We start from the raw sequence: 9,880 nt of genomic DNA, 5'->3' as shown, positions 1-9,880 counted from the left end.
TCCAGCTCGGGTTTGCCATTCACGTGCAGTAAGTTCAGTGTTAGCGTCTGCTCCATGCTTCCTGCGAGTTGTTTCACTTTGTATTTGTGCATTTCGCTGTTTGGCCCATTCAATAAACGGCTGAAAGTGCATCGCTGACTGACTCTCCTTTTTTTCAAATGACTTGAGTGACAGCATATCTGAAGCTGCTTGTAACTCCCAAAACTCGTAAATTGAAGCGTTCGTCATTTCAGGTACTGCTGTATTTTATTGACTCCTTGGATGGGATTTAGCATCAGTTCATTCCTGTCCATATGTAAAATTTTGTGGTAATTTTTGTCTTCTATTTTCCCTCTTGTTACTGAAGCAGCTTTTCAGTCTCTTTCACTTTTCAGCATAATGGTCCTAGGTTTGGATTAGTCCTCCATGTCCAGCATTTCATCTTCCAAGATTAGTGAAGGTAGATCATTCCGAAGCATAGCATATTGGGCTATATTGCCAAGTCCAGACATCACACAGCAAGTCAAACCACTTCGGGAGACCCCCATGTCGCTGGCTGGTGACCACAGACCGGTGGTGAGGTCATAGAACTCCACAAGCTTGGTTGGGGAGACGCCGTTGTACCCCCCGGCGACGATGAGGCGATCCTCAACGACTTCGATGCCAAAGTTGCTTCTGGGGCATTCCATTGGGGGCAACACAATCCAGTTGTTGGTCAGGGGGTTGTAGGCTTCGGCACTGGCCAGACGGATATCACCATCATAACCTCCAACCTTCAAAAGCACAATGAAGAGAGTGGAGACAGTTTCTTAAAACCAAAGCTGTCAATCAAGTGCTTTTTAGAGGTAGAGTGAACCCCAGGCCTTTGAGCACCTGCAATTTTTGTGCTTTTTCTATAATGCTCTAAGATGCCTCAAAATGGGGCCAAAACCCTGTCTAATAGGAAACTGTTTACAGTAGAAACTATTAATATAGGCAAGCCATCCATCCATCCATTTTCAACACCGCTTATCCTGGTTAGGGTCGCGGGACGCAGGAGCCTATCCCAGCTGACTTCGGGCGAAAGGCGGACTACACCCTGAGCTGGTCGTCAGTCAGTCGCAGGGCACATAGACACGGACAACCATTCGCACTCACATTCACACCGTCACTGAGTGGGAACTGAACCCACACTGCCTGCACCAAAGTCAGGCGAGTGTACCACTACACCATCAGTGACTTAATATAGGCAATTTTAAAATGTTTAGGGGGTCGACAATCACTGGCGTTTTTCCACATCGCAACATAAGGGGTCTGTCTCTATCCTTGAATTTGCTTTTTCCAAATTCACCTATTCATATTTTTTTTCCCTGTGGAACCTATCTTCAGCTGTTTGCTGAAAAACAGACCTATTCAATGAATCTCAGCCTATTTTGGGGGTCTTTCTATAATGCCCTAAAATGCCACCATGCTAATTGAAAAAATAGTAGCACTGTTGAAATTACGTTAATTAATGTGTTAACGCAAATTACCTTTAACGGCACTAATTTAACGGTCCATTAAATGCATGACCCTTAATTGCCTTTGTACTGAGCCTGTGGTGGGTGCCGTGTTTCGTGTGCTTTTCCTGCTGTGCACACCGAGGCCGACTCATGCAGATAACACACCTACATTACATTGATGAAATGACCAAAATTCGCTTTTAAACTGCATTAACAAATTTTTCACAGAAGGAAGAAGAGGCTATGCCTGTGAGTGTTGTTGTATTATCTGTCTGTATGTATTCTTACAGCATTTCTGTGTGAATATGCATTATTTAAGGGATTATGATTACTGTGACTTTGATGCAAATTTTTGTTAGCGCATCAATGGTGTTTACATAGTGTGTTAGCATTAATCAGAATCAGAATCATCTTGATTTGCCAAGTATGTCAAAAACACACAAGGAATTGGTCTACGGTAGTTGGAGCCGGGCGGCACGGTGGACGACTGGTTAGAGCGTCAGCCTCACAGTTCTAAGGACCCGGGTTCAATCCCCGGTCCCGCCTGTGTGGAGTTTGCATGTTCTCCCCGTGCCTGCGTGGGTTTTCTCCGGGCACTCCGGTTTCCTCCCACATCCCAAAAACATGCATTAATTGGAGACTCTAAATTGCCCGTAGGTGTGAATGTGAGTGTGAATGGTTGTTTGTTTGTATGTGCCCTGCGATTGGCTGGCAACCAGTTCAGGGTGTACCCAGCCTCCTGCCCGATGACAGCTGGGATAGGCTCCAGCACGCCCATGACCCGAGTGAGGAGAAGCGGCTCAGAAAATGGATGGATGGATAGTTGGAGCCGCTCCAGTACAACAACAGATAGCCTCTGTGGCAAAATATACTTTTTGGAGATAGAAACACACTACGGAGAGTCACTGAGCAAAGAAAGGTTACCAGTAATGTGGTAATGCTGATATAATAACAATTGTGCAAATGATGCAGAGTCCTCAAGCAATTTAGAGCAGTTTGAAGTGACTAATAGTGCAATAATCTGGAACAGCGACAATTGTGCAAATGATGCAGATAGTTTAAGTTGGCGGTTTAGGTATGTTATATTCAACTGAACAATGTGTGTAATTCTTTTTTTTTCTGTTTAGTTTTACAGTAACAGTACAGTACACAGTACATTATAGTACAGTATAATAACCGTTTTATAGTACGTGCCCATCTTGTTTATTGTTGGGCTTGAATTTGAAATGTTGCAATAAATATATATAGTATGAGAAATTATTTTTGTCCATTCATGTTATTAAGAATATTCAAAACTTATTGTAAAGTATTAAAAATATTATTTTATTGTACCTGTAAAACAGATAAAAAAAATTCATTTACCATGGAACTCACGCGATGAATCGCGATTACAAATATTAATCGATTGACACCCCTTTGTATGTCGGGGAATTGATAAGTTTAGGACTTGCGAAGTTACAGAGTTAGAGCGTGTCCTTGGTCTTTGGTTGCACGGTGACCAACTGGTTAGCACATCTTCCTCACAGTTCTCGGGACTGGGGTTCAAATCCCTGCCCCGCCTGTGTGGAGTTTGCATGTTCTGGTTTTCTTTCTTATCCCAAAAACATGCGTGGTAGGTTGACTGAAGACTCTAAATTACCCGGAGGTGTGAATGTGAGTGTGAATGGTTGTTTGTTTCTATGTGCCCTGCGATTGGCTGGCGACCGGTTCAGGGTGTACCCTGCCTCCCACCCGAAGATAGCTGGGATAGGCTCCAGTAGCCCGCGACCGTAGTAAGGATAAGTGGTAAAGAAAATGGATGGATGATTTAGGAAAAATACAGCACAAAAACATACATGTAAGCCATTTCATTTTAAGGGTTATATAAAATTAGTTTTAAATTATATTAAAGTCTTTTGGGATTATATTTCGGTTTAAACCATTAATATAGGCAATACAAATTTTTGGGGGGGGTCAATTACTGGCATTTTACTGTGTCATAATATGCTACTTACTGCATAAACATGGTCAGCAAAGCCAATGACTCCGGTGCCGCTGCGACGGCTGCTCATGGGGGGCATCACTGTCCACTCGTCAGTCTCTGGGCTGTAATATTCGGCTGTTTGCAAGAACTCATTTCCATTAAAACCGCCACAAATGTACACCTGAAAGCACATGAAGGTGACTAGCTGATTAAAGCAAGGTCAGCAAAATTCAAGTTAAATAAAATAAAAATGCATGTTCTTGAGCTCATCAACCTTGTCATTGAGGGTGGTACAGCTGGCGTCGCTCCTCAATTCGTGCATGCTGGTGATAAGAGTCCACTGGTTGGTCTGAGGCGAGTAGTACTCTGCCGTCTTTAGTCTCACACGTCCGTCATGGCCTCCAATTGCGTAGATGCACCCATTAAGCACTGTGACGCTCACATAGCATCGGCGGAAGTGCATGGGCGCAACTTCCTGCCAGGTGCGTGTGTTCAAGTCAAAGCGGCTGACGGTGTTGTAGTGTTCTGCCCCATCGAAGCCACCCAGACAGTAGATGGAGTCATTGAGAAAGACAGCACCGCAGTAGGAACGGGGTTGATCCATGTCATCTACCAGGTAGCCCCAGCAGTTGGCGTGCACGTCGTACGCCTCGATGCAGTGTGCTGCGTTTCGGCCATTGCGACCGCCGATTGCCATCAGGATGGTGGAAGGCAGGCGAGGACGGGCTACCAGGTTGCAGAATCCAGACACGGAGTTGTCAGTCATGTGACGTATGACTTTTATCGCGAAAGCCACCATCTCCAGGCATTCGTTGCTGTTATGCACCAGCTGATTGGTCAGCACGTTGATGGTGATGAACTCCTGACTGGTCAGAGAGAGACGGACCTACAAAGTGGTAAGAAGACACTAGTATATGTTATGCATTTGAGAATTAAGGACCATGTTCACCAAACTATTGTCCATCCATCCATCCATTTTCTGAGCCGCTTCTCCTCACTAGGGTTGTGGGCGTGCTGGAGCCTATCCCAGCTGTCATCGGGCAGGAGGCGGGGTACACCCTGAACTGGTTGCTAGCCAATCGCAGGGCACATACAAACAACCATTCGCACTCACAGTCACACCTACGGGCAATTTAGAGTCCCCAATTAATGCATGTTTAATTTATTTATTTTTTTAAGTAAAATAAAAGTCCTGGAAGCAAGCTGCAGGTTTGACTCATGTTCAGTTGAGACCACATCATCCAAGACCAAGACACATGAACCAAGACTAAAACCATAGCTGATTGAGACAAAGGAAAGACTAAAGGCTGCCACACACAGAGCGACACTGCTGAACCTGACTGGACATTGCCAACTGATTAAATAAGTGGCTGATTAGTCCACCACTGGTTTTGCCACGATTCAAAATTTTAATCGCCGGTGCCGCGTCGCAGATTAAAGCCAAATGCACACATACAAGTATATACGTGAAAATGCACATAAGCTTCCGCTCACACTAAAAATACATTCTCAGGCATTAAAAGCAAGCAACAGAATGACCCCCGCGCCACCCCCAAGCCTCTTTAGCAACCTGCTTCTTCCTTAACTGTTAACCTACCTTTTTATGGTTTAATAAGTGATAATGTACAATTTTCTATATGTGCAGCGTCAAATGCCTATCCAGGCTGGCTGTTGAGGGTGCCCCTATATCCAATCGCTCAAAGTGCTCCCGAATCGCTCAAAGTGCTCCTAAATCGGCAACTGTCGTTTCTTTTGCAAGGATCTGGTGCAATCAGGTTCGACCGCATTGCACAGTGTGCGGCAGGCCTAAAGTGCTGAGTGCTCAAGAACATTTCGAGACTAAAACTAAAGCAGGTTGAGAAAAGTCAAGACAAAATCTTGAGGCTAGAGATTGAACTGAGACAAAGACCATAGCTGATTGAGACATAGTAAAGACCAAGATGTTGATGCGTGGATAATGAGAAGTGGCTAAGAACAAAACAGGTTGAGACTATGTCTAGTCCAAGAGTTTATGAGAGGTTGAGAACAAGTAGAGACTAAGATCAAAGCAGGAGACTGTGCTGAGACTAAGACCAAAGCAGGTTGAGACTAAGTCAAGATAGAAACTTTTAAGAGGTTGAGACTAAAACAGAAATAAGACCAAACGTGGGTTGAGACTTAGACCAGGTTAAGGCTGGTATAAACCTACAAAACGTTTGACAGAGATCACTCATTTTGGGGTGTATATAATCGATCAAAGACAAGACCAAATTAAAATGTAATCAAGATGAGACCTTGACACCTTGAGACCGGCCTCATGACCAAGCCCAGCCTCATATACTGCAATTATATTAAAGACCCCAGGTTCTTGTTCATTAGAGGCTCCATACCGTCCATCCATCCATTTTCTGTACCGCTTATCCTCACTTGGGTCACGGATGTGCTGGAGCCTCTCCCAGCTATCTTCGGGTGAGAGGGGGGGTACACCCTGAACTGGTTGCCAGCCAATCGCAGGGCACATATAAACAACCATTCGCACTCACATTCACACCGACGGCCAATTTAGAGTCATCAATCAACCTACCACGCATGTTTTTGGGATGTGGGAGGAAACCGGAGTACCTGGAGAAAACCCACACAGGGACGGGCAGAACATGCAAACTACACGCAGGCGCGCCGTGATTTGAACCCCGGTCCTCAGAACTGTGAGGCAGATGTGCTACCATGCCTCCACTCCATACCATGACTAATAAAATATTCTGCGTTATGCGTATTGCAACCACACCATTCTCCCAACACGATTTCAAAGGGGTTGACTTACTTTTCCTAGGAGCAGAGCCACATTTTCTCCCCGCTCTTGAGGCGCATGTGCAATCCAGTGGAGTATGGCCTCATAAACCGTGTTCTCCTTTTTCACAATCAGGTCATCCCGGTCAAGGATGTCGCAGAAGTCCTGCATGGAGAGTTGCCACAACTCATCTGATGTTCCGACTTCCTCAAAGTGGTATAGGATGTACTGATGGGCATTGTCTTCCAACTCCGGGGTGTGGCAGTTCTTTGTGAACTGCCAGATGCCGATGCAGTTCTGCGGGCAGAGCCGCTCTGTTAGAAATGTGCAGCAGGTTCGAACGATGTCTATGACGTTGAACTTATCGGCCGCTATCAACAAGTCTTGTACGTTGTCCTCTGTGACAGAGACGGAGCTGGTGTATGCAAAGTCGATAAATAGCTGCATTAAGGGAGCCGTCAGACCATGTATGGTGTAGACCCTCTGGTCTGGGGTGGACCAACGTAGAAAGAGTGCTCTGTAAAGGTTGGACACACAATATTTTTGAAATTTCTTCCAGGGTAAGTAGATTTGGGAGTAAGTCACACATGTTCAAGTCGTAAGTCTCAAGTTACTGTGGCAAATATCAAGTACGTCAAGACGAGTCCCTACTAAATCTAAGGCAAGTCATTATTTTGGTAAAGCAAGTCATCATTCAAGTCATACAATCTTTCGGTCACAACATATTGTCTCCATTAGCCACTACAGTACTGGGTATGTTAGTTAGCTGTACTAATACTTTATTGTCTTTTAAATTAAATGCATAACCGACATGAAGCTTGGTTAATGTTGGGCCAGCTATCATGGCACTAAACTGTGAAGTTAACATAGGTTACCATTCTTTGTGGGTGTTAAATTGACAGATAATGTCAGATGTCATAGTTGTTGTCTCTTATCTATGAGCTGCAAACCTTACATGTCGCCATTCAGGGTTTGTTTTTTGTTTTTTTTGTTATTACATCAAAAATATACTTTTTTGGAAAACAAATGTAATTATCTTCGGATCTCCTGCCATGATACTTGCTTAATGTGGTTGCCAATGAACTCTGCATCATAGCCCACTGGTGGGTTGCCAGATTCAGGTGAAGAACATGAATTACTTTTGTTTTAAAAACAAAACAAATTGAACTCTATCTTCAAAATGCAGATTTTCAACTGCATACAGGCAAGACTTTTCAAGTCAAGTCTCACGAATACCAAGTCGAGTCTTATAGGTTTTGGCGAAGCAAGTCTAAAATTAGTGACTTAAGTCGGACCTGAGTCAATTCACATGACTCAAGTCCCCCACCACCGGTAAATAGTAATGTGAAATTGGATCAACTCACCCAAAGTACGGGCTGCAGTTGCACAGGATGATCTTATGGATGTGAAACTCAACTTTATCAACTGTAATGATGGCGTCGCTCAGTTCTCTTGTTAGGCGTAGTTGGTTGTATACGGAGCCAGAATTGTATGACAACTGTCCATCGTAACTCATCTTGAATTTGTTGCCATGTCTTAACACTTTCGACTTCGGCCGAAGCCTCAGTGGAAGTCACGTAGTAAAGCGTATAAGGTGGTGGGCGGAGGGAGTCTTCTGCGATTACATCATGGTGGCATTCTGTGTCAAAAGCCAGGTTGGCCATCAGCAGTGACATCATCTGCATCATCAAGCTCTCTATGCTTTACATTTAAAGGAAACATCACTGGGTTCAACTATAAAATCACAAAAATATTACATTTCCAATACTGTAATAACCATATCCTGTATCAGTCTTACCCAAAAGACACTAGTCCCACCAAAAAGTCAGTTTTGAGCATTAGAATTTAGGTTGCCAGATTTTCCACCTTCACCATAGATGTGGTCAAAGACAGGGTCTATAGACCTGCACTCAGAATGAGACATTTTTAGGTCAACCATTACAGAAACTGCAGACTCTAAAACGCTAACCCCCCCAAAATATGAAATGTGAAACCAGAATGAATCAGTCTTACTCAGAAGATACTAATCCCACCAAACACTGAGTTAAAGTTAACATGTTACCAAACCAACTTTTTCTAGTATTTGGGAATGATATTAGCTCTATGGTTCCTCAGTAAACATGTGAAATATGAATTAAAATCTTATCTATTTCACTAGTGTAACGAATATCAACTCCAAAAAGACAGAACTCCAAAACGTCCTTGAAAGGACGAATGGCCACCTAAACCAGCCATCAATAATACCATCACGCCTCATCCTTCCTTCGCAAGACAAAGACAAGTAACCCAACTGGGTACAATAACCAAAAGACAGAATGTCTGGAGACCCCTGTGGTGAACAAGAGCTCTCCTCAGTTACTGAACAATGAAGCAACAGCACCCTCAAGAGGAGAATCTTTTATCTCTTTTATGAACAATATACAGAAGAATGGGATTAGGATGGCAATGAAGAGTTTAAAATTAGTTTAAAATTACACAATAGTCGCCACCGTCATCGGCCTCATCACAGACGGTGACGAGTCTGCGTATCGACAGTAAGTGGAGCGACTGGAGCTGTGGTGCGGCCGACACAACCTGCAGCTGAACACACTCAAGACTTTAGAGATGATCGTTGACTACAGGAGGCATCCTTCGCCCCAGCTGCCCCTCATGCTGTCCAACTGGCCTGTGTCAACCGTTGAGACCTTCAAGTTCCTGGGAATTACAGTCTCTTAGGACCTGAAGTGGGAGACCAACATCAACTCCACCCTCAAAAAAGCCCAGCAGATGATGTACTTCCTGCGGCTTCTGAGAAAGCACAGCCTGCCACCGGAGCTGCTGAGGCAGTTCTACACAGCGGACTTCGAATCAGTCCTGTGTTCTTCCATCACAGTCTGGTTTGGTGCTGCTACAAAAAAGGACAAACTCTGACTGCAACGGACAATCAAAACTGCTAAAAAGATTGTCGATAACCCCCTACCCACCCTTGAGGACTTGCACGCTGCCATAACTAAGACAAGAGCATGCAAAATCCTCTTGGACCCTCCACATCCTGATCACCACCTCTTCCAGCTCCTTCCCTCGGGTAGGCGTTATCGAACAATGCAAACTAGAACTAGCAGACATTCCAACAGCTTATTCCCTCTTGCCATTAACTTCTTCAACAGTTAACATACAATTCCATTGTAACATGCTGCCAATTTGGTCTTGAGATTGTGGTCACATCTCTGTCCGGCCAATTATACATTATTCGTGCACTCACTGTAGTAGTCTCACTGCTCTGCACTACACTAATTTCAAACTGCTCAAAATTGCTAGAGGACTCAGCATCATTTGCACAATTGTCAAAATGTTTTTATCGACATTGCCACATTACTGGTAACCTTTTTATTGCTCAGTGACTGTGTTATATGTTTTTATGTCTCAAAAGTATTCACTGTCAATTGACTGTCTGTTGTCGTACTGTTGTCCAACTACCGGAGACAAATTCCTTGTTTGCTTTTGACATACTTGTTAAAGTTATTTTTCGTACCTCAAGACTAGGCAAAACGTACGAGCCAAGTGTGAGATATGAGAGAGAGTTTTGCGCCCATAAAAAATGTGTATGGCTCCACCCCTTCCCTTCTTGTTAGTCTCCCGAGAGGTTGAAAAGGAGAAGCTCTCGCCCCATCGGAGACAAGCTCTTGTTCTGCTCTGGTTCCTGACCTCACT

At 44.1% G+C, this 9,880-nt stretch overlaps 1 protein-coding gene across 1 annotated transcript; it reads right to left on the bottom strand.

Moving 5' to 3' along the window:
• Nucleotides 1-395: 395 nt before the first annotated feature.
• Nucleotides 396-7,730, bottom strand: LOC133489076 (kelch-like protein 10). The gene is made up of 5 exons (XM_061797779.1): nucleotides 7,555-7,730; nucleotides 6,224-6,707; nucleotides 3,698-4,309; nucleotides 3,455-3,604; nucleotides 396-752 (listed from the first exon to the last, which is right to left on the bottom strand). The coding sequence occupies exons 1-5, from the start codon at nucleotides 7,704-7,706 to the stop codon at nucleotides 396-398; spliced, it is 1,755 nt and encodes a 584-aa protein (XP_061653763.1). The 5' UTR covers nucleotides 7,707-7,730.
• Between the last annotated feature and the right edge of the window lie 2,150 nt (nucleotides 7,731-9,880).

Source organism: Phyllopteryx taeniolatus, chromosome 14, assembly GCF_024500385.1.
Source record: "Phyllopteryx taeniolatus isolate TA_2022b chromosome 14, UOR_Ptae_1.2, whole genome shotgun sequence".
NCBI classification, from domain to species: Eukaryota; Metazoa; Chordata; class Actinopteri; order Syngnathiformes; family Syngnathidae; genus Phyllopteryx; species Phyllopteryx taeniolatus.
The sequence above is the reverse complement of the archived record's forward strand: the minus strand, read 5'-3'. Positions and strand labels throughout refer to the sequence as shown.

Coding starts and splice junctions, on each gene's coding strand:
- LOC133489076 (XM_061797779.1), bottom strand. CDS start 7,706: ATGAGTTACGATGGACAGTTGTCATACAATTCTGGCTCCGTATACAAC. Junction 6,708..7,554: donor AACTGCAGCCCGTACTTTGG/GTGAGTTGATCC, acceptor CAACCTTTACAG/AGCACTCTTTCTACGTTGGT. Junction 753..3,454: donor TTGCTGACCATGTTTATGCA/GTAAGTAGCATA, acceptor GTGCTTTTGAAG/GTTGGAGGTTATGATGGTGA.